At 41.1% G+C, this 26,043-nt stretch overlaps 1 protein-coding gene across 1 annotated transcript in view; it reads right to left on the bottom strand.

Annotated features, from left to right (window-relative positions):
- The window catches only part of aspg (asparaginase homolog (S. cerevisiae)), a 158,554-nt gene extending 132,717 nt beyond the window's left edge, over positions 1–25,837 (bottom strand). The window contains exons 1-2 of the mRNA XM_028821645.2: positions 25,675–25,837; positions 4,043–4,304 (exon numbers count right to left, since the gene is read on the bottom strand). Of these exons, the coding sequence (XP_028677478.1) occupies positions 4,043–4,301 (259 nt within the window). The 5' untranslated portion in view covers positions 4,302–4,304; positions 25,675–25,837. The remainder of the gene's footprint in view (positions 1–4,042; positions 4,305–25,674) is intronic.
- Positions 25,838–26,043: the final 206 nt, after the last annotated feature.

Genomic DNA, 26,043 nt, shown 5'->3' on the forward strand with positions numbered 1-26,043 from the left:
CTTCTTGGAGTCGGCAGTCAGAGTATATAAGTCCGACACACTTCTGTGATTTTCCATCAGTCGGCGTTTGGAGTTCAAGAAAGAAGCATTGGTTCTTCCTTACTCTTTGGATTGCCACAAAGCAACCTGCGAGATTCGAGAAAGGTTGAGAAGAGATCGTGAGAGGAAACGACGGCGTCATGAAAACGAGACGGACTGTGAACGGAGAGAAGCAGAAATGCTCCTCCACCACCACATAATTACTATTCGGACAGTGATTCCGAGTAGGCCGTTCCTATCGAATCAATGTCCACGGGTTTTGTTTTGTAATTTTGTTTCCCTTATAAAAAATCATAATGCTGTGCGACGAAGGGCCCAGTTCACGACTAGCAGCCGCGTTTAAACAGGGAGCCCTTCACAGACAACGTAGTTGGGCGCACATGGCTAGTCAATTATAACAGCCTCTCAACCAGGCTGACCACTAACCAACCTGATCAGGATGTCCGTCCACCCAAATCCTTCCATTGAAAGGGCTTCACAGTAAGGTAAGTGAACCAGCCTTCCCAGCCAGCATGCCAGCCCACCTATGTTACCTATTACAGTTTCATCAAGCGGATATATACATTGTATAGCATCTTAATTACTCCAAATATAGGCCTTTAAAAAACATTTTCAGTTTCAGCAACCAAAAGCTCTTGCCAGATTGCCTAAAGCACTTAAAATAAGGTTAACATTCCTGTCAGTAACACTGCAGATCAGATGACAAAAGGAAGAGATGAAATGAAAGTTCAAATAACACACAGCACCATTCAGGAAAAACAATAACATTTTCAAAAGCTGCTCAGTGGCATTAGCAAGCCTCTGAAAAGCACAGACTAGAAAACAATGAAAATGCTGATAAACAAAGATCTTTTAAAAGACACAGATCAATAAAAGATGGGATAAAGGTATATCACATGTGCAACGTCAGGCATTACAACACAGACATTTACAGCCATTGCAGCACAGGACCATGTTAGGGTGCAGCTCTTGATGGGCATGCAAGATGGAAGCCGTGGCAAGTATATAAAAAGCAAGACGTACTTTACAGAAAGTGTATGATCCACAAGTCATTGTCAAAAGACTGGCAAAAAGCTCATCGGTAGGCACTTAAAAATGGAACGGCTATGCAACACAAAGGAGCAAAACACAACAGCAGGGTTCAAACTCCACTGAACAGGTAATACAAAAACAGAAAACAGCATCAAGAATAGGCACCGGACAAAATGAGCGCCTATAACAAAAGACTTTTGCAGAGCCGGCATGTAATGTGGTTGAGCCGAGTACCTGTACCAAAGCCACCTTTTATAATATATTTACATTGATGGATGTTCATATAATATTACACAGAAATTGAAACTGGCATTTGGTAGGGGGGGCCAAGGTCAGTTTGTAGAATATCATCCATTGCTACTTGCTGCCTTGCACCCTGTGACGCCCCAGCTGTGCACAGCCCTGTATTGGAACAAGCAGGTTTGGAATATAAAGAGATGGCTGAATGAGTGAATTAATGAATCCCCGTATTTGGCTGCAAAAATGTCAGTTCATTGTAAATAAATAAAGAGCATATTTAAGAGAAGCCCAATTCTGGACTATGCATGAATGAATGGTAGACAAATGTGTGAAAACTCGACAGCAAGCGAAAAATCAGGTATAGAAACCGGGCCAGAGTAGTGAAGAAAGAAAGGAAGAAAGAGCTACTTTGTATAAAGGTATATAACTCTTAAAATATATGCTTGACAAATATATCCACAAAAATGCAAACAGATCAGTGCCATATATTACACAATTCCAGTGATTTTCATTCGCAGACTTCATTTATATAATGTTAGTGAGTCATATACAGTTATATACAGTTGTACCTGGGAGTGCAGCTGGATGATAAATTGGACTGGACTGCCAATACTGATGCTCTGTGCAAGAAAGGACAGAGCCGACTATACTTCCTTAGAAGGCTGGCGTCCTTCAACATCTGCAATAAGATGCTGCAGATGTTCTATCAGACGGTTGTGGCGAGCGCCCTCTTCTATACAGTGGTGTGCTGGGGAGGCAGCATTAAGAAGAAAGACGCCTCACGCCTGGACAAACTGGTGAGGAAGGCAGGCTCTATTGTTGGCATGGAGCTGGACAGTTTGACATACGTGGCCGAGCGAAGGGCGCTCAGCAGGCTCCTATCAATTATGGAGAATCCACTGCATCCACTAAACAGTGTCATCTCCAGACAGAGGAGCAGCTTCAGCGACAGACTGCTGTCACCGTCCTGTTCCACTGACAGACTGAGGAGATCGTTCTTCCCCCAAACTATGCAACTCTTCAATTCCACCCGGGGGGGTAAACGTTAACATTTAACATTATACAAAGTTATTGTCTGTTTTTCACCTGCATTATCATCAGTCTTTAATTTAATATTATTTATTGTATCAGTATGCTGCTGCTGGAGAATGTGAATTTCCCATTGGGATTAATAAAGTATCTATCTATCTATCTATATAATAAGCAGAATGCATGCAGACAAAGTGGGGTTAGGAGCACACGCTGATATAGCGCATTGCCGCACACACCACATGACACCTCTAGATCCCAGATTAGGACCCGAGTGCAGTCATGTGACAGGTGACACCTCAGCCCCACACCAGTTCAGATGTAATGAAACAGGTTGGAGGGCTTACCTGCAGGTTGGAGGGCTTACTTGCAGGGCTGGATGCAGATTAACGTCATACCCAGGATGGAGAAATTGCAGGTTAAGGGCCTTGCTCAAGGGCCCAATGCAGTAGAGTCACTTCTGGTGTTTACGGGATTTGAACCAACAACCTTCCGATTGCCAGTGCAGTCACCACTCTGCCCATATACTAAGAGATACTAAAAACTAAATAGCTCAGCCATTGCTGAATGATCACACGGGTGTTGCTATAACTGGGATTTTGGACACTTCAATAACACAACACCTTCCACTTTTGGTTTCCAACTTGAAAACCAAAATTGCCTCCAGTTGTTCCAAGATACAAATGATTACATCTCTAATGACAGAGGCTCAAAGTGCACTTACCTGCTGCTAAATGATCACACATAGTTGACTAAAGGCAGGGTTTTGAGTTTTATGAATCAGAATCGCAAGCACCTGCCACCCACACAGAAGACCATTTTCTTCATCCCACAGAGTTATGCAATCTCACTAAAAATGGTTGAAAATTACATGACTTCCAGTCGGAGGGGATGTCAAAAGTTTACAACTGCAGGTGCTGATCTCATTGACCGAGGATATCAGATTACACGACTAGATATTGCATTGATGATAAATTCGATGATTTTTGAGCACAGATACACATTTCCAAAATATTGCAGGTTTACTCCTTTTTTCTGCCTGACTGTGCTAGTGTTGTACGAATGCTTGCCAGGCATGACAAGTTCAGTCTCAATCTCTTACCTTTTTTTTTTGTCATTTTTTTTTTAATTCTGTAGGGGTCCCAATTGAGAGGTACAAAACATCTGTGTTCCTCATTCCTAACAGCTGCATGGCATGAGTTGTACTTCTGGTTAATCGCTCATTGGTTTTTAAAACACTCCCCCACACACACACACAAAAATGAGCCCGTACCTACGATTTAAGACAAAAATTAAACCTGCTTGAATTAACTGGGGTAAGTTGCAGTCTGGTTGGACTAAATAGTTGGATATGTCAAACTATATGACTAGAGGTCATGGGAACACACTGTGACTGCTTCCGACTCACTAACATTATATAAATGAAGTCTGCGAATAAAAATCACTGGAATTGTGTAATATATCAGGGCTTTAAGGCTTACAGATAGAATGTGTCAAGTCTGTGACAATTCATGCACACAGGCCACTTTTAATCTGCATACTCATCACATTTCTCTCCCTCTCTTTTCACTTTATAGCCAATAAAAGACAAATACAGTTATGTAATTCAATTCTAACTTCAACATAAACTGGAGTACTGTATAATATGGGCAAGAAAAGGATACTCAGAAAGTAATAAAGCAGAGGAGGATCTCATTCTTACCATTATTCTGATACATCATGCCAATAGTGCCACCAGTATTAATCACCAGAACATGCACCTCAGCAACTGAGCCAACAAATCCATCTGGCGAATCAAAACTGTGACCACTTGAAACCCTTCTGCGTCGCAGATTTGGTGTAACAGCACTTCGGCTATCCACGTCCAGCTGGTCCAGTCGAGTCTGTGACAGGGCTTTGCCAAGCAAGGACAGACAACGTAGTGGGGGTACTTCAGCATCACCGTTCACTTGTTCCGCCATAGTCTGCATGAAGGAAGTAGGAAAAAAAATATAAGTTCTACCTTTCAATTGATATTCACCCTTCATCACAACAAATGATATTGTGAGAACTAAAAATTATAAAACGGCAACACAAAAATGGTGCTGGTCACAAAGCTACAGTATGCTGCTTAACACTATGAACTGCAATGGCTTGGCAATTTGACGTAATGCTTGATTTTTGATGTGTTAAATGCTGTAAAACAATTAATTGCAAAAGAGGTAGCAGTGTAAACATATTTTGCCATAGCAAAAACACAAATTCTTAAAAATTAGGTAGCACCATGCTTTTGTAAATCTCATTAACTGTACAGCTCTTTACATTTTTCCCTACCTTCCATGTTTAACGGCCACCACTGGCTGTCGATGATTTGCATCCTTGATGCATCAATGCACACATCCTCGTACCACTATACAGGTTAAAAGCATCTGTAAAACTGGGAAGCAGGGCTAGTTCTACTGGGTTAACCGCTAGGCTTCCAGTTCATTCTCAACTACCGGGTCACTTGAACTGCTCGGTTTCACAGATGTACATAAACAGCTGACCCACATCCCTGAAACCCCTTAGGATCGAGTTCACCACAGGGAGGCATTATGGAAGAGTGGCTTAGGCTCTCTGGTACTGTGCTTGACCGTTTTAAGCCTTACAGTATTTATCAGAGCACTATTAGCTTTTTCTGGTAGATAATAATAAATTCACTCTGTCCCAGTATGCCATGCTGTTCCTTGTGGACTGGTTCTGGGACCTATTGTGTAGGTCAGCAGCTATATGTTGTCCTTTGGGTCATGACTTAAATCTGCATTGGTATAAATCCTAAATGTATTTCTACCAGTACTAGTCTTACCAGTTTCTTCTAAAAAAAAATAGTCATGGATGCAGCACACAGTCCTTAAACAAAAATGTTCAAAGACTAAGCATACTTTAACTGGCACTCCTTGATCCATACGTAAAGTTAAACATGTTAGGATCTCAACTGGTAGTACTCAGATTCACCATGGCTGGGTGGTTATTTTGAAGAAAAAATGTGATATTTAATATTTCTTAATATGTTCTCAGAACACCTGAAGACTGAAGATCAGCACCATATACACATATATTATATATATATATATATATATATAAATATATATGTATTGTGGCCGATAGAGGGCGCTCCAGCCGCCCCAACCCGACACAGACACACACACACAGGAGGCACAAGTCCAAGCACACAGATTTTATTTTTTTTCTTTTCTCGTGGGAAACGCCTTCCTTCATTTCCTTCAATACAGCACATTTCCAGCAAACACAACACTCTCTTTCTTTTCTCCTCCACTGTTCCCCAGCAAGCTTCATCTCCCTCCTCCCAACTCTGGCTCCCTGAGTAGTGTCTGCTGGCCCCTTATATAAGGCCCCCAGAAGTGCTCCAAGTGCTCAGTGATGGACTTCCAGCAGCACTTCAGGGTGTGATGGAAGTGCTGTGCTCCAGGGCTCAGCGTCTGCTGCAGTACCCCCTAGCGGTGTCCATGGACCCCAACAGGGCTGTATCAAACTCCAACTCCCATGGAGTCCTAGGCAACGCGGTCATCCAGGGCAGCTGCCACCTAGCATTCCGGGGTAGGTGATGTTCTTGCCATATCTCCTCCCCTACTCCTTCTGGCATGGAGGCGTCCTGGCTGAGCAAGGACCCCGCCCATCCACAACAACAAACATATATAATAATTATTTTTTACTCTTATATAGCGCTTTTCTGACTACTCAAATCACTTTACAAAGTGAGTAGGGAGCCACAACAACCAACACTAATGTGCAACATCCATCTAGATGATGCAACAGCAGCCATTTTAGCTCCAGTATGCTCACCACACGTTAGCCATTAGGTGATGAAGGGGTGAGAGACAGTTATCCAATTAGAAACAGGGGGTGATTAGGGGACCAAAATGACTAGGTCATAATGGACAATTTATGACTAGGACATAATGGACAACTTAGGACATCGGGATACACCCTACTCTTTATGAAGAATGCCCAGGGATCTTTTAATACTATAGAGAGTCAGGGACTTGGTTTTACATTTCATCTGAAGCGTTGCTCCATTATTACAGCTCAGTGCCACTGTAACAGCACTGGGGCATTGGGATCCACATTCAGACCAGAGGGTAAGTGCCCCCTGCTGGCATTACAAACACCTCTTCCAAGCTCTTCCTGGTCCTGGTTAGTCTCCCATCCAAGTACTGGTGGGGCCCGAACATGCTTAGCTGCAGTGGATTATCGGTCCTGAAGTGCATGTGCTACGGCTTGAGAGACACTTAATATGATGAGCACCAAGGAAAAATCTACAATGGAGCACCTGAAACTCTGAGGAAGGCGGCGATATTTCAATGGACACAAATCTGTTCCAACTACCCATTTACATTTCCCTATTAAAATTAGTCATCACACAAATCACACAGATCTTTGTTTCATTAATGGATATTTGATAATCCTATTACTAACCTCTCCTCAGAAAAGTAATGTGGTTGTATATTTTGCTTCCTCCGAAAAACTTAACAGATCAAAGATCACCAGCACAATGTATTTATAAATGTTAATGCAAAATGAATGTGCAGTATGTCAAATATCGAGTATATAATTATTGTAATCTGGAAGCTCCGTTGATTTGCTAAATTAAAAATACAAATTTAAAAATGTGGCTTACCCCATTCTAAATGCTGCCATTTTTATTGTTGCTTGTAGCATTTTGATATAGAGTGGAGACCGAGAGAAATGGACAGATGAGGGCTTACGCTGTGTAGGCATGTCTCTGCTGGTGTGATGTGAACTACTGATTAATGTAGTTATGTGTGACCACTGACATAGTAGGAGTATTTTTGGGTGCAAGTTAAGCAGGCGACTGTGTTTTGCAATATGGTCACTGCAGCTGTTATCTCCTTCCTCCTGCTGCTTGTCCACTCATACAGTATATATAACAGGACAGCAAACACTTTAGGGAACTTTGCGTAGAAGGGACTCATTTCGCCAGGGAGGCAGAAGGGCGTGTGGCAGGAGGCACACGTGCTTGGGTGGCCTCGTCAAACCCAGTAACGTTTGTGTTATCTTCAGGCTGCTCGCACTGTCATCCCGGGTAAAAGCAAACCATATGCAAACAGCAGAACAAACTCTACCTGTTCTACACTCTTCTGATCCTCACTCCATTTTCTTCCCTCACACTCATCACTGCCAGGTGAAGAGGAACAGAGGAAGGCCTAAGCGAAGATTTATGGATGTGGTGAGAGAGGACATGCAGGTGATGGGTGTGACAGAACAAGATGCAGAGGACAGAAAGAAATGGAAGAAGATGATCCACTGTGGCAACCTCTAACAGGAGCAGCCAAAAGAAGACAACGACGACTCATCACTGCCAGGCAGCACAGATGGGAGTCAATGTAGTCATCCTTGGAAAGAACACTGGAGATTTTGCAGATTTTATTTACCACTCAGAAGAAGTTGTTGAAAATTAAAGAAAAGTGCTTGAACACTGTGGTATTGGCTTTTGTATACTGATTTTTGTTAAGACACTGAATCAAATGTTTGATTAGATTGCATTGCCCAGCTGCAGTTTTCATGAGCCACTTATGCACATAACCTTGGAGTTATCTTTGACACTCAGCTGACATTTGTGGCACATATATTCAAAAATTACTAAAATTTCCTTCACAATATTTCCAGGCTTAGGCTGTTTCTCTCACAGTCTTTTTCTGAAAGTCTTGTACATGCCTTCACAACGTCTGCAGGGCCTTATACTCTTTCTGGACTAACTGCAAAGTCCTCAATAAGCTCCAATATGTGCGGTTCATGTTCTTACTCAAATCTCACTGCGTCAATCTATCACCACAGCACCCTGTCCATGCACACATTATTTTTAATACAATACATGTGTATTGTATTGTATTGTATTGACCCCCTTCTTTTTGACACCCACTGCACACCCAACCTACCTGGAAAGGGGTCTCTCTTTGAACTGCCTTTCCCAGGGTTTCTTCCATTTGTTCCCTACAAGGTTTTTTTTTTGGGAGTTTTTCCTTGTCTTCTTAGAAAGTGAAGGCTTGGGGGGCTGTCAAGAGGCAGGACCTGTTTAAGCCCATTGCGGCAGTTCTTGTGTGATTTTGGGCTATACAAAAATGTATTGTATTGTATTGTATTGTATTGCATTGCATTGCATGGTGGCACCCGCTTCCCGGGTCCTCCCTGTATGGAGTTTGCATGTTCTCCCCGTGTCTGCGTGGGTTTCCTCCCACAGTCCAAAGACATGCAGGTTAGGTGTATTGGCGATTCTAAATTGTCCCTAGTGTGTGCTTGGTGTGTGGGTTTGTGTGCCCTGCGGTGGGCTGGTGCCCTGCCCGGGGTTTGTTTCCTGCCTTGTGCCCTGTGTTGGCTGGGATTGTCTCCAGCAGACCCCTATGACCCTGTAGTTAGGATATAGCAGGTTGGATAATGGATGGATGTATTGTATTGTATTTTAAAACTCTTATCCTCACATATAAAACAGTCCATTGCACAGCTCTTCTGTACATATATGACGTAATTTGCCCCTAGATCTCCTCACACTCCCTCCATTCTGCAGGCTCCTTCAACCTGCAAGCAGCCCATTGCCAAGTATAAGTGAGAGTTCTCAGCTTTTGCCTACCCTGCCAGTAGCCATTAGAAATGCCCACATTTTTTTAAGATGCTTTTTAAGCAAGGTTTTACACTTACTTGAGTGTCTTTTGAAGTCTGTTTCCCCTTTTTCATTTAGATTTCATCTGCATCACTTCATATTGTGTGGTTGTATTTGTTATTATTATCCCTCTCTGTCATTGCAGGCCTACGTCTGTTTGTTATATATTGTACTTATTTGTCATCTGCTAGTCACTATTATGTTGTATTTTTATTGATGTCTTTGTAGCACTTTGAAATTGAGAGAAGTGTGTCATAAATAAAATTCACTACAAGTAGTCCCCGAGTTACAGACATCCGACATCCGACTTACAAACGGGGCCGCAGCTGCTCCTTCATCTGTCTGGGGGATGCGACGCAGGCTTCTCAGTAGCCGCCGCTCCGTCATCTCCGGCCTAGGGACACTGCAAGCGATGGCTGGAGGGGGGCGGTTTCGCTGCTCGCGCAGTGTAGTGTCACTTGGGCGGTTCCGGTTGATGAATGGGGTGGTGGGGGCCGCACCCAATTCATTCTCAGTGAGGCCTGATGGGGTGGAGGGGGGCAGTTCGCTGCCCGCCCACCACACCTACTGCTCCTGACTGGATGGAGGCTGGATGGGGCAGAGGGGGGCATTTCACTGCCCACCCTCCACACAGTCCTGCAGTGTCCCTCGAACGGCTGCCCTGTTCGTTCTCGGTGGGCGGCTGGTGATGCTGTAAGTGGTGACCCGGTTGTGGCTGAACGGGAAGCCACTGAGGGTGAATGGGGCGGTGGGGGGCAGCATTGTAGTGTGCCTCGGGAGGCTGCCTGTTGAATGGGGTTGATGGTGGGTGATACAATACCCGCCTTTGGCCACACCCTGTTCGCTCTCGATGGGCTAACGCTGCAGGCAGCATACTGTATGCAAGTGGAGGTGACTGTGTGGTGGCCAGGTGGTGAACCGCCCCATGCTGCACCCATTCATTCTCAATTGAAAGCCTGCTTGTACTGTTACGTACATAACAGGAAGATGTCTCTCGTCGGTACACCAGACGTGCTGACGAGGGGTGCCATCCTGCTGTGATAGCATTTACAGTGCTGTGCAGAACAGCTCATCTTAATCTTTTGTCTTCACCCTTCAACAATGTCTCTGAAATATAAATCTGATGCAAGTGCTGGTTATACAGTAAAGAAGAGAAAAATCATCACCATGGAAAATAAACTAGAAATAATAAAAAGGTCAGAGAGAGGTGAAACTCCATCATTCATTGGCAGAGCACTTGGTTACAGTCAGTCAACAATAGCATTTATTAAAATAATGTACCTGCTCTGACACACATACAAATTCAACTTAAAAACAAACCTACAGTCCCTATCTCGTACATAACCCGAGGACTGCCTGTATTATTACTTGTCAGTTCCCACGCCGAGCTAAAGTGAGTCATGTCACTCTTGTCTGGTGTCGCTAAAGAACTATGGAAACGTTGATATCGCTTCTGTAAACTAAACTGCCACGGCCAAGTGTTCAGCGTAGACGGGTACATGCACAAAGATGAAATGTGTAACATGATGAGTCACCCTGAACGCATCACTCAGCGAGCCGGAGCAAGTCGCTTCACCTGCCAATGTTTAGAAAACAATCAGACCGCAACTGTAAATGTAAATTTCCCCCAGCAGCTTAAAGTGTCACGGGCTCACTTCCAAACAGTCTCACTAAGGGAAAGTCCTCCAGTCACTTACAATGTAAAAATATAAAAAAGATGCCTTCTACATGTTTACACAGGTCTTTATTTCATAACACAAACTCTCCTACATTCTACCTCCTAATCCTCTGTCAGAAATCTAAGTCCTATGAATTTGAAAGTTTCGGTTTTTTTTAGCTCTTTAAGAGACAGCATTACAGAAAATACAGACAAAGTCACATTTACACTCACATAAAACTATTTTTCATTTTACATACATAACTTGGCATTAGGTATTTCAGTGTATGGATGCAGATATTCTGGTGCCTTTTTACTTTCTCGTATACAAAGTATAGGGAAAGTATTGTAATCGACCAAAAATTCGACCTCGAGATTTTGATGAATCTCGACATTTTAGACCTCCCAGAGTCCTAAAATAACATTTCTGGAATTATGTCTGTCTGTGTCTGTGTCACTGTGGTCAACCAAATTTTGCATACAAGTATTAGGTACAAAACGTAGATTTCTATCAACTTTTGAGCTATTTCCGCTAACCAGAAGTGGTACTTTACCTTTAATTCATGCAGTTGCAGAGTCGAATTTATTCAACTTTATTATAATAATTGCTCAATATTAATTTGATAGATAGATCTATCTATCCATCCATCCATCCATCCATCCATCCATAGTGGAAATTCACATACTCCAGCAGCATACTGATAAAAAAACAATATTAAATTAAACAGTGATAACAATGCAGGTATACAGACAGTAACTTTGTATAATGTTAACATGGGTCTAAATATTTTCTAAAACTATGGTAAATGTACCATACAGAATACACCATTTATGCCATGGCAACCGTGACAAGAAAGCATAATGGGGTGCAAACAACTGACCACAAATTTCACATCAAAATCCATCAGCAAGGTTACCAACTAAATCACTGATGACTGTGCTATAATAAACAGAAAAAGAATTTTAAAATGTCCTGCCTTAACTGAAGGCACCACACTGGTTATGCTCTGACTGAGGGGTAGATTTCAGAGTGTTTTGTGGAAAGAACGCTATGAAAAAGACTACCTCTGCTAAGAAAACGGAGACACAAGACTACCTGCTTGTAAATATGGAGATTAGTACAGTTTGTTATTGGAAAGATTTCATTAAAAGCATCCACTTTATATAAGCTGGAAGCCCTCTTTAAAGAAATAATGTTTTAGTGTTTTGATTGCTCTCAAGCACACTTTATGTGCCAAAACCAGTGATTCCAGTGCTATAAAAGCAGCTAACATCTGACTTGACTGGATGAAATAGGTGTCATTTAACAATTGAAAGCCTTGAATTTGCTAATTTAAGGGCATAATCCGTCCATTTATCTATCCACCCATTTTCTTAGCCCACTTTATCTAGGGCAGAGATGCAGGGCAGCTTAAGTCTATCCCAGCAATCACTGGGTACAAGGCATAATAATGCCTGGACAGTGGTGATGAACACACACTCAGGCCAGTTTAACAATGCCAGCTCACCTAACTGGCATGTCTTCGGACTGTGGGAGGAAACCAACATGGAGACATGCAGACTCCACACAGGGAGCACCTTGGATGTGAATTGAAGGAAAAACATATTTTATGTTTAGAAAAGTTGAAATTTGGAGTTGACAGTTTCTTTAAAAAAAAAAAAAAATTACAGTACAATACTCTGCGAGTGCTCCTGGCGCAATTACTGAATATTTTTCATATATAAACACTCCCTGTAAGGTTACCAGTTCAGTCAACATCATAGGTCACTGGCCACTATACATGTCTGCTAGTAAACCAGCCGAACAAGTATGAAAAATAAAACGCACTATAGCTTACCTCTCTAGTTCTTTGCAGTACTCCCTACTATAAAAGATACTGTAAAAAAATCATACTCTTTCTGGTTAAGGCCCCACAAAAAACTGACCAAATAACCCTGTGCAAGTTACACAAGCTACAGCGACAATCACTCCATATAATTAAGTGACACTAAGTAGACCTTTCTTCTTACACAAAGCAACTACTATATATTAAAATCATATGATTACTCTCCACAAATGATCTGCTGTGCAAAGATGAATTTGATCCAACCTGCCAAAGCCAAACTGCAAAAATATGCAAGCAACTGCTTTCTAATTTTAAACACATTGTGATGGAAGGAATTATGAAAAAGACTTACAAAAAAAGTTAAGGTTTTCTGGTGATAAAAACAGCAACACTGTGGTGCAGAGGTTGGCGCTCCTTTCACGTAGTTCCTGAGCTCTAGGTGTGAATCTCTGACCAGGTATTGTTTGTGTTGGCTTTGTATGTACTCCTCACCTCTGGGTGAGCCACCTAAGAACTGTAATGCATGACAAACATTATCTATTATTTTGTAAGGCTGAAAAACATTATTTTGAAATAGTGCTGGGCGGTATGACCAAAATTCTATATCACGGTATTTTTCAAAATTGTACCGGTTTCATGGTATTCAACGGTATTTTTTCCCATGCACGAGTTAACCACATTTTCCACTGCAATTACTACAGTAGACTGGCTACGAATTGTACATTGTACAAAAAAACATTTTAATGTGCACACAAGTATTAATACAGGTTTGCATGGCCCCATAAAGTGATCGTTTTCAAGGAGGGGGGCACTAATGAAGAGAAGGAATCACATTGCATGACAGTTGCTGTCAAAATATAGAACCTTTTTATTGAATAAATTTTGCAAACCGCTTAAACTAAAATTTTGACAACAAATTGTCAAACATCCAACGAGGCATTTTGTTGTATTGCACTGAACATGTCTTAGAAAAGGAATAAATGGCAAATATTTTTTGTAAACCAACTACACTTGTTAATGTTAACAATCTCTGTCCACTGACATGTTAAAGTGACTTTTTAAACAACTTTACCATCATTAAACTGCATAATATATAAACTAATAAATAATAACAATAAAATAAATAATAGTGCAACTTCCAGTAATAATACTATTACTTCAAAACTTCAAGCCCAGGTACATTACACAGTATTCACCAAACTAAAATAAAACAAGTGCAAGTTGGAGATGACATCTTTACCAACTGAACCATCATTAAGGCAAATTGCATTAATATAGACCTTGCTTCAAGCTAAGCTATATATATATATATATATATATATATATATATATATATATATATATATATATATATATATATATATATAAAATAAAACTGCAACTTGCATTTATAATGCTATTTGTGGTTTAGTGGGTCCGCAGCTTCAAAAAAAAAAAAAAAAAAAGGTCCGCTTTTAAATCCAGTTCGTGTCCGTCTCCGTGGGCGCGATTGCACGACCGCGGGGAGTTGATGAGGTGATTGGGGCGAGCTGCACCCGATCATTCTCAATTGCTTCGTCGGCTTAGTGCGGCGTGTGAATAAGGCGCTGCGCCCACGGAGACGTATATTTATGGGCCGGCAGAATGGGGGAAGTAAAAAAGAACAGATAGAACACAAGGAGGTTAAAGAAGGGAAAAGGCAGTCATGGGAGATGATCCAGACACCAGGAAGGAGAAGGCAGCACGAGCTGGGGCTCCGTGAGTATAGAGTACTCCAGAGTCCAGTAGTATAGAAATAGTATTCATACATTTGAACATTATGGTCCACATCCGACCTTTTAAAACCAAAGTATCTACAGACAACAGACACAGCACCTTTTTTTGTCAAAAGTTATTCTGTGTCATCATGTTCAACTTTATCGTCTGCTACAGCTTCAGTTTCAGAATGTTCTCTGTCCATTTTCACCGCTCAATACCTCCACTAACACATGTACTCTGTTGGATGTGTATTTTGCGGTGCACCAGTGAAAAAGGTCTCCCCCCCCTTAAACAGTTTCCCACTGCGCCACGTTCCGAATGTTGTTTAGGCTATTTAAATCGGTGTTCCAGTATAAGAAAAATCCATATAATAACAAAAATAAAAAACGTTTTTTGGTATGAACCGGTATACCGCCCAGCACTATTTTGAAATTCTTTGTGTGTGACAAATGTATCTCTCTATTATAAAAGAAAATCTTGAGACAAGACGAGACTATTGCCAAGAGATTTTTTCAAGTCCCGCGAGATGACACTATTGCCAAGAGATTTTATCAAGTCCCGCCCTCCTCTCAACCATTTATAGTTAACGGCCCATGCCAACGGTCTCCTCACCTCTCATTCGTGTGAATGCTTTTATCAGAAACAGGTCCTGTGCTATCAGCTCTTATAAATTTTTACGTTTTCATCACTTTAAGTTCCCAATGAAAGAAGACTTATTATGTCCAAATCCTATTGAAGAATTTCATCCCAAAGGGTTATCAACAGAAGAAATGAGTACACAAGCAATTATTGCACTGAGAAACGATGAAGTCAAACAGATTAACTCGAAAATTGTCGATCGGTTACATGGCAAATTGGTTAAATGTGTATCAATAGACTATGCGGAAACAGTTGGTGGTGATGTTGCGGAAGATTAAAACATCAACTTACAATATCCCATAGACTATCTACAACTGTAGAACCGTACAACAACTGTTGAAAGAAGGATGTATCATAATGTTATTGCATAATTGATGTATGAGTGATGGGCTGTGCAATAGGACAAGATTAGCTGCATTGAAAATTGGTCGAACAAGAAAGGTAATGTAGTACATCTTCCGCGGATAACATTAGACACCAAAGGAGATCTTGATATGCCATTTGTATTAAAATGTTTACAGTTTCCCGTTATAATAGCTTTTGCTATGACAATTAACAAATCACAGGGACAAACAAACATTCGAAAAAGTCGGTTTATTTATTAGAGAAAAAAAAAAACGATATTCACTCACGGGCAGTTACTGTATATGTTGCGTTGTCATGATGTACCTCCAAACACGGAATCAAAATTCAAAGTGATATTGACGAAAAGTTAATTCCAAATATTGTTTTTACTGAAGTTTTACAGGAAAAGTGTAAGTTTAAAAAGTATTTGCATGTGTTTTCAAAGCCAATCAGAACGAAAACATAGAACGCAATGAATACCTCTAACGCAATATGAAACATAGTAAAATGTAATAAATTGAAAGAAAATTATTTTTCACTATGGTTAATTACTCGCTGTAATGTAAAATAGTTAGGTTTATTACACACATGTAACAATTCCCATGAAAATAACAATTTGTTTAAATTGTACATCTGCTTCCCCATACCGAGTGGCAGAGCTGCGAAGCGGCTAGCGTGTGGCGCCTGTCCAGGGGTTGGCGAGCGAAGCGAGCAGGGGGCAGAGCCCCCTAGTATCCAAGATATACAGTAATTGTGTGGTGGTAAACTTAGTGGTACCGTCTTGTGAGGAGTCCGAATGAGAAGGTCCCATTTTATGCTCTGTTATTGAATACAGCCACTATAATTCACCATTATCTTTTTAAATGTCATAATACTAAGCACACAATGTTATGACAGGAAAATATAAATCAAAATGTATCCATTTCACTGGCCACATGGTGTCACTAAGCAAATTCTCTAACAAGTTTGTGTAAATGGAAACTATCGTGTAATATTGTACCTGCACACTTCCTCAAATTAGAGCCCACTAACCAAAAGGTGCTACATGAAATTACAACATCACGAGTTCAGTCTTCACTCTGTGCACTTGATCATTTTTTTAACCTGGCAATGATTCCGTTTATGAACTATAGAAACAACTGCACAATATTAGTGATTTGTAACTCATTTTGGATAAAATAAGGAGTGAAATTAACTAAATTTATTTATACTTTAAATAATAAATGTTGTTTTTTCATTACAATACCCCCAGTAATACTGTACACTAGTACATAACGTTCCAGCCCTGTAATGTTCAGTTCACTGGATCTATCATGAATAATTTAGTATTTGTTACAGGATGGCCCTGGAAGAGTTTCTGTACCAATGAGCAGAGTTATGAAGGTTCAAGCTACATTATTACGCAGACGCCCATTCATAAAGCCAATGAAGTCAGCGCCGTCATGGCTTGCACGTGTTTTATAATGACTGGGGTGTGTGTGCAGAGGTTTGCTGCGATTACTGACCTGTAAATGTCAATGGACAGCTTTAACTATTATTAGAGAAAAAAAAAAACACACAGTGATCGTGGATGTTTGAGTGGGCACTGCAAGCTAAATGATGGTTTTAGGCTCAAACAGATAATGAAACGTACAAGATAACCTTAATGTTATGGAGAATAAATGTGAAAACTGCTATAATTTGGCATAACTTGTAACTGGCTGCATGTGCAGTGCTTCCTACATTTATAAGGAAGGATAGATCTCACAGTGACTTGATGGTATAGATCAGTGGTCCCCAACCTTTTTGACAGCAAGCACCACTTTACTAGACGCCAATTTTTCCAGGGACTGGTTGGGGGTGGGGGGGGGGTTGAGGATTCGGGGTGGGTTCGTAGGGCAGTTTTATACACAATTTACATTACATTTCTATTATTATTAAGTTATTAAGCAGTTCGCATACATTTGCAACCCGAGATTTTTCTTCTTTTTTTGCATATAACAAAGACATATGCACTGCATTTGTCATCCATATTACTAACCGAGAATGGTAAACCGGATATGGACGCAGGGACCTGCCCGTGGATGCAGGAGACATAGTGCGCAGGCGCCACACAAAGCCCCCCTCCCCAGAGCGAAACGGGAGAGACTACGAACCGTCTGACATGCCGCAAGCAGGATAAAGCGAGGTCAGAAATAAAAGACAGAGTAGGAAACAAAGTAAAACGTCATAAAGAGGTTAAAGAACGGGGCCAAACACATGGAGAGCAGGTTACAGATGATGAAAACTGGAATGCAACAGCTTCAAAAAAACCTAGGCACGAAACACATGCACAGCGAGATACAGAATATAAAGGCAGAAAAACCGACAGTTAAACGTCCACACCACACAGCGGAGGCAGACCCGGAAGGTGCAGGCGCCTACATCGCGCGTTGGAAGGCGCGGGACAGTACGAAAGTCAAAGGCGCCTAAACAGCATGGTACAACCCGACATAATACGGAAGGCGCAGGTGTTGCCGCCATATTGTGAGTGGCACTACTGCGTAGTGAAGGCGCAGGCGTCACCGCCATATTGTGCGTGGCAGTGCTGTGGAGTGAAGTTAGGAATAATGTGCTGCTTGGGATCGTACAAAACGCCGAATGCGACCCAACGTCTGAAACTGCGGAGGCAAAGCAGGCACGGGTTCAAACCGAACGAGCTCGACTGACGGATATACGCCTACAATGTGCGTCTCAAACCGCAGAAGCAGGGCAAGCACGGGTTCAAAATAACGCAAGCTCCTACAACGTGCGTCTGAAACTACGGCTGCCCAGCGGGCACGGGTTCAAAACGCCGGGGGTAGGCGAGCGAAGCCCCCTTGTTCCAACAGATTGCACATCACAAACATTAACACTGTTATCGTTTTTTCGTGTCTGCCGTTTCTATAGGATGAGTTAAATTCCAATGGATGTTTTTCAAATGTTGACAAGCAATAAGCAAAAGGTATCACTGAAAACCACAGAAAACAAAAACATAAAAAAAAAAAAAAAACTACGCGGAAAGTTCAAAGAAAATTTTTTTTTTTTTTTTTTTTTACAAGATTTCTGTTTGGGGATCGTTGTGCAAGCAACCACAGAACTAACTGCTCTGTGGATGATTCACTCAAGCATTTCAAGGTCACTTCGTTGTAATGAAAGTATCTGCTGAATGTAACGAGATTTCTATAGACTCGTGTCATATAGGGAAACTGTCGGGACCATAAAAATACTTTGTTGTAATACTCTCTCACCACCTCGGTCTCGCTGCAAAGCCTCGCCCGCCAAGCGTTCTGAAAAGTCTGAGTGAGTCTCCTTTGCCGGCAGTTCCCTCGCAGCCTGGCTGTCAGACGGACTATCGAGCCGCGGACCAGGGGTTGGGGACCCCTGGTATAGATTGAACCCACAGCCTTGCATAATCCATTCTGATCACTACACAGCATATCACATCCACAGGGACATCACTGAATATTTCGTCTATTTAAGACAGGAGGAATTTCACTCAAAGAATTGTTGGAATCTGACATGGAGTTGAAACAGAAGCCTTATCAAATATATACTTGCATGAGATACTAGGGCAATTGAACTATTCGCTAACCAAACAGGCCTTGTGGACTGAATGATGTACTCTTTTTGTCAGACTTGTTATGTTATGACACTGATACTCTCTACAATACAGTCTAACAACTCACAAAATAAACACATCCCTTGATAAGCAGGTATTTTATAGGTTCAGGGTGCCAGACACTGTTATTGCACAGAGTTACATAATAGGCAAGTGATGACCTTAAGGATTAAACTCTGGGACAATGGCAACATTACCCTCTAACAGATTTCAAAGTAACCAACAACGTACGTTATTTTCTATAGCATACCATTTCAGAGTATGGGAATGCTGGTTGTGATTATGACCTCCGGTATGATGGGGTGAGGCATGAAGGTTAGTGGTGGAGAGCCAGAAATCTCAACTTTCAAAACGCAACCAAGTAATCATATTCTTCACTAACAGTTTTCTTTATAATCAACAACAACCTTCATTTTAAACAGCACCTCTACAATGTGAACATCACCCCAAGTCCTTTTTCATTTACAGTTTTTCTCTGCATGCTTACATACCAATATGGTGGAAAGCAATCTTGTAGCTTACAGTCCAACACCTAAGCCAGTAGCCCACTCTACCTTATAAACTGGCACTTTAACAGGACTCAACGCTAACTTTTAAAAGTGATTGCCAGGATTAACAACCAGGAATCAATTTTTGATTGCCAAAACCCAAAGCATGGTTACCATTTTTTACAGCCTATATTCGGAGCAATGACAACGCTATGTGATGACATGTCAGCTTGCTTCATCTGGTACTTTACAGCATTTCAATGTGAAATGTGATCAGCTAATAGGTCAGAACTTCGGCTCTGTGCACACACCCATTCCTTGTGCCATGTGGTTAGTTCAAACCTAGCCCATGAGGATTGGGGTGATATAATTATTTATTGATCAATTGTTCAAAAATGCTTTCACAGCTAAAAGCACTTCTTCATTAGCAGCTGAAGTATAAATTGTTAAGATGGTTATTTTCAAAAGACTTAGGACAGCGTTGCTATGGAATACATCCTTCATTTTTTTTTTTTTTTTTTTTTTTTTTTTTTTAAATCGATCCTTATATCTTTTATTTGATTAAAAAGAAACAATTATTACTAATAACTAGGGGGCTTTGCCCCCTGCTCACTTCGCTCGCCAACCCCAGTGCCAGTGCTACGCTCTAGCCTCTTTGCGGTTCTGTCGCTCACGTATGGGGATGCGGTTGTACAATTTAAACAGATTTTTATTTTCCTGGGAATTGTTACATATGCATAATAGAACTATTTTACATTACAGCGAGTAATTAACCATATTAAAAAAAAAAAAAAAAAAAGAATAAAACGTAATCATTTGAAAGTAAATTATGTTTCATGTTGCGTCAGAGGTATTCGTTGCGTAATACGATTTAGTTCTGTTTGGCTTTGAAATTAACACGCAAATACTTTTTAAACTTACAATTTTACTGTAAAGTTTCAGTAAAAACAATTTTTTAAATTAAATTTTCATCAATATTGCACTGAATTTTGATTCCGTGTCTGGACTTTCATCATGACAACGCAACATATAACTATCCGTGATTGAATTTAGTTTCTTTCTTTCTATTAAATAAAAAGACTTTTTCAAATGTTTGGCTCTGAGATTTGTTAATTGTCTTTGCAAAAGCTATTCTAATGGGAAACTGTTAACATTTTAATACGAATGACATCTTAAGATCTCCTTTGTTGTGTAATGTTATCTGCAGAAGATGTACTACATTACCTTGCTTCTTTCTACATTAATTCGGCCAGTGGAAGACCGGACAGTGTTAACAGTTGTAAACATTCTTCAGGATATTGTAAGTTGATGTTTTCATCTTCCGCGCGATCACCACCAACTGCTTCAGCATAGTCTATTGATACGCATTTAACCAATTTGCCGTGTAACTAATCATCATTTTTGGTGTTAATTTGTTTGACTTCATCGTTTCTCGGTGCTAGGATTGTCCGTGTACTCATTTCTTCTGATGATAACCTTTCATGATGAAATTCTTCAATAAGATTTGGACATAATAAGTCTTCTTTAATTGGGAACTTAAAGTAAAGAAAACTTTAACATTTCTAAGAGCTGAGAGAGCAGGAACTGTGTCTGTCAAAAGCTTTCACACAAATGAGATGCAGAGAGGACCATGTGCGTAGTTGAAAATGGTTGAGAAGAGAGCGCGACTTGAAAATAATCTCATGGCCAAAGTCTCGTTTTGCAGGACTTAAATAAATCTTCCATAAAGTCTTGTCTCGTCACGGGATTTTTTTTTATTACAACTTGGTATTTTGAAGAAACAATCAAAAGAAGTGAATAAATGTGTCAGAAGAATGCAGTTTTTACTCGTATGAAATGAAAGATTTTGAAAATCAGGATATTCTGCAGGTGGCACGGTGGCGCATTGGGTAGCGCTGCTGCCTCGCAGTTGGGAGACCTGGCGACCCGGGTTCGCTTCCCGGGTCCTCCCTGCGTGGAGTTTGCATGTTCTCCCCGTGTCTGCGTGGGTTTCCTCCGGGTGCTCCGGTTTCCTCCCACAGTCCAAAGACATGCAGGTTAGGTGGATTGGCGATTCTAAATTGGCCCTAGTGTGTGCTGGGTGTGTTTGTGTGTGTCCTGCGGTGGGTTGGCACCCTGCCCAGGATTGGTTCCCTGCCTTGTGCCCTGTGTTGGCTAGGATTGGCTCCAGCAGACCCCCGTGACCCTGTGTTCGGATTCAGCGGGTTGGCTGATGGATGGATGGATGGATGGATGGATATGCTGCTGTGTGATGTAATCTTAAATGTCTTATCTGATTTGAAGCACCAAACGTCTTTGCTTTGGCTCCCTTATGGCTGACTTTTTTCTCCAGAACATGTAAGAGTTATTACGATACATCTTTCATCTTTACACATTTTAATGATCCTCTACACAGCAAACATATTGCAGCAGCCTCAGGATGTGTATTTCCCATCGATCAAATTTGTCTTTAACATTCCTGATGCATGTACACCCTTGCAAATAGGGTCACTGTTACACTAATTATTAACTTGCATTACCCTTATAAAGTAAAGCCAGGAAGTACAGTGTGCATATGCAGTTTACATTTTATTTTTAATCATAAAACCAACCAGAGATTGGCAAGTTATACACAGATGGGCAGATTATGCATAATAAGCAAAAAAGGCAAAAAAAACGGTGCATCACTAAAGTGATTAACATTCTTGGCAACTAAGGGCCAAAAACTGTTTGCCAATGGAAACAGTTAAAGACAAACTCAGTTTAAAGATTCAGGATAGCTGAATAAGCAAATAAAAAAATGAAGTGGAAAATATTAACACTTGGACACTTCCCACAGCTAATGAAATTCTAAGTTCACTGCACTTTATTATATGATTATATAGGTCGCCATCCTAGGTGGGAATTAAATCTGATCCACAATCATTTGTATCGTTTCTCTTGAAACATTTGGAATATTATTTGTCTTCTGCATAGTGCCTAACTTTTGATTAAAGCAACATAACAAAGCAGAACATGATGATAATCCATTTTTTGGGTCGTGGGGAGCTTTAGCCTATACCCGCACATTGGGCACAAGTCAGGAAACAGCCCTGTCCATCCAACACCAACACATCCAAGTTGACACTGAGCCAGTCTAGAATTAGCTGCTAAGTGACAGGTCCTATAGGCAGTACAGGACTGAAGATACATTGTGGATATCTGTGATAAATCATTGTCTTGATGCTGTGGCTACCCCAGATGAGTACTTACTGTCATCTACATCGTTATAGAATAGTGTCAACAGAGTGGTTACCTTATTTGCTTTCTTTAATGGATGTTTGTCCTCCTAGCCTTGTAGAAGTAAAGCAAATTCTGAAATGTGTCGGCAGAAGAAGACCTGATTGGATGGTAATGATTGGACACTTTTTCAAATTCAGTTCCCTGTTAATATCTTGTTTCAAATGTTTAAATTAATATATATAAAATAACATCTTGCATTGTTATGACAACCAAACACGATTAAAATCCAGAGTGCTCAATATTGGAAGCTCTAAAGCTCAGATATATGGTTTGATTTTTGACAAATGTTATTTGTTAGTTCCTTGTTGTAAATATACTCGGTACTTGTGTACTAAACAGACGGCACGGACGGCAGCTCCTACCTATTCTAGTGTTGGGCTCCATGGGGGAGGCGCCCCGGTTGCTTAATTATTGGAGTTTAAATTATTAGACTGACCTACCCCAACCACAAATGCTAACCTTAAAATTAGTGTGGGTGGAGCATAGTTGCCTATAGGTTCCTAATGTTAATGTCCCCTTTGGGTGCCTAATGTTAAAAACAAAAATCTGATTTGCGTCACGATAATAGAAAAGGGTACTAGCTGTCCGTGCCATCCACTTATATACTCTGCTGTTGTTGGTACTTGATAATACTGCAGTGGGTTTATTTAATGAGATGGATAGTGGTATCTGCGGTGGGCTGGCACCCTGCCCAGGGTTTGTTTCCTGCCTTGCGCCCTGTGTTGGCTGGGATTGGCTCCAGCAGACCCCCGTGACCCTGTAGTTAGGATATAGCGGGTTGGATAATGGATGGATGGTGGTATCGTAATATTTTTCCACAGTTATAGCAGTTTCCTTAACTTTGTAGTATTTCTTTTTCTTATTGAAACTTATTGGGATCTGATGAATTTCCACGGAATGCACACAGAGAATCCTTGTTTGGGGCTGTGACAGGATGTTTTAATATGGTTCAAACTGTGATATTATGACATCAATTGGTAAAAATGGCCTCCTATGCCTTTAAGGTATTTAATTGATCTAAAGTGGATAATGTGATCACATGAGCTTAATTAAGCAGGGAATAAATAGCACCCAAGCTACTATTCTTATAGGCCAGGGGTAGGCAATGTCGGTCCTGGAGTGCCACAGTATGTGCAGGTTTTTGTTCCAACCCAGTTCCTTAACGAGAACTCAATTATTGCTGATGAAGCACATATTGCTTAAGTGACATTTTGATGCTTCATTTTAGTGGTCTCGCTTGTTAAGGTTCTCCACCCTTAATTGCTTATTTCAATCTTAAACTGCTGCATTCAGTGTTTTAATTGCTGCTTATTAGCAATAAGATGTAAAAGATAAAGCAGCCAGCAGTTCTCCAGCTAGCTTTTTTCCAATTACAACTGTGTGTGTTCATCATGCACTGTTTGATTTAATAAAACACTTAATAGAAAAATGTGACAGACTGAAAATGATCTGTTTTAGGCTTCAAATCATTTGGATGATATCCTTGGAAAGGAAAAAAATCTACGATATAAGAGCCTTACATTGCACCGACTAACAAGCCATAAAATTAAGTAAGGTCTGAGATTGGCAATGATTGGTTTCTAATTAAGCAATTGGGCTGGAATGAAAACCTGTAGCCACTGCAGCTCACCAGGACCGACATTGCCTACCCCTGTTATAGGCAGTTTAGGACTGAAAATACTTGGAGGATATCTGTGGTGAATTATTGTTTTGATGCTGTGAGTACCCAAGATGAGTACTTAACATACCTATACGATATTGTCTTTAAAGGGTGTTTGTCTAAATGGCCCTGAAGAAGGTAAGTAAATTTCGAAATGTGATGGCCAGAAAAAAAAACTTAATTGGATATTAATGCCTGGATGCTTTTTCACATTCAGTTCCCTAAATGAATATTATCTAAAATAACATTTTGCACTGTTATGACCACAGAACATAAGACGCCAGAGGACGCAATATTGGAAGCTGTACAGCTTACTTGTATTTGTTTTCTTTTGTGACAAATTGGTTTCACTTACTTGTTTAATAGACTCTTAGGCTGACTACAATTACCAAAAACGCTAGTCATACATTTTGGTGACCTTCCCATTTTCAATCAAAGATAACTTGGGTCACAAAAACAAGTAGTGTGTTGGGTTGTAATACTTTTGGGTCCTTCAAAACACGACCGGATTTCTTTTTTCAAGAGTTAGATTGTCACACTATGTTGGCCTGAAAAGTTTGTTCTACTCGTAACAGCTTTGATGTTCAAGGAAATCCGAAGTGAAGATCTGGCAAACTCGGTAGGAGCAACGATCGGATGTGGATTCGAACCCAAGACACTGGATCCGTGAAGCGGCAGCGCTCGCCACTCGCTAAGTAACAGTATCGTGATTGATTGGAGTATTGTTTTGCAAAATGCTGAATGGATTCCCTGAAGCACACTTAGCGGGAGACCAACTACTTCCGCGCTAACAGCTGATGTAACCAACAATGTATACGAGCGTTCTCGCCGAGACAAAAATCTGCGCAGATTTAAGAGGTGATTGGCGGGGCATCAGACGACTGCACCAATCGGATTATTATGCCTCGCAGGTATTTGAAGACCCGTGGGATGTAATCAACTTGGATGCACGTACGTCATTTTTTAGCGGCTGCCCTCGTTTGCATTACGCGCCTTTGTATTTTTCCACAGTGTTTTCAAAATCCTTACTTAACCCGCAACGCCAAATAATTACCTCCTTATCTTCAAAATTCTCAAAGTTACAGTTGATATAAATGTATTGAATTTTCGAGGCGTGATAGCTTAAGCCATTGTAAAGCCCTGCAACGTGACCTCGCTTTGGAATAAAACAGCACAAGTTATCATGAGCTCTCGTGTTGATATCAATATTCTAAGAACAATGTTTGATTCATATAGTCTTTCAGAACGAATACACACGGAGAACATCCCGAAAAAAAGGTTACGAGATGGACACGAGATGCACTCAGGTACCGGCAAAAGCCTCAGTCTCTTTCGTCAGCCGCTAATCCGAGAGCCGCTGCTGTCACACACGTAAACCACAAGTCCACTGTGACCTTTAAGATCCGCCTGCTCATTCCGTTAGCCTCAATTCGTCGTAGGCGCTCACCTTAAAGCCTTCCAGATGAAACTCGTTACACGGCTGACTTCGATGCCTGCTTCTCTATTGACCAACTTGTGTCTGTGTCTTCGTCTTCGTCCCCACGAGTCCGGCGTTTTCCAGCATGCTTGCTTGCATCCGCGGTAAGTTACTGTGGAGGAGGGGGTGTGTCCGACGAGGAGGAGTGGCGCATTGGCCAATGGGAAGCACGCATTGACACAAAGGCGGGCTCCGTGTCACATGGTCTCAGTTGGAGCCCCCTAGAAATAGTTTCCTAGCTATAGAGTCTATAGGGGTACTCAATAGGCGGACTCCGGTCCGCATCCGGACCCAAATACGGTTAAATCTGGACCGATGCCAAAACAAACATGCAAATTT

The sequence above is a fragment of the Erpetoichthys calabaricus genome, chromosome 16 (assembly GCF_900747795.2).
Source record: "Erpetoichthys calabaricus chromosome 16, fErpCal1.3, whole genome shotgun sequence".
Lineage (NCBI taxonomy): Eukaryota > Metazoa > Chordata > Cladistia > Polypteriformes > Polypteridae > Erpetoichthys > Erpetoichthys calabaricus.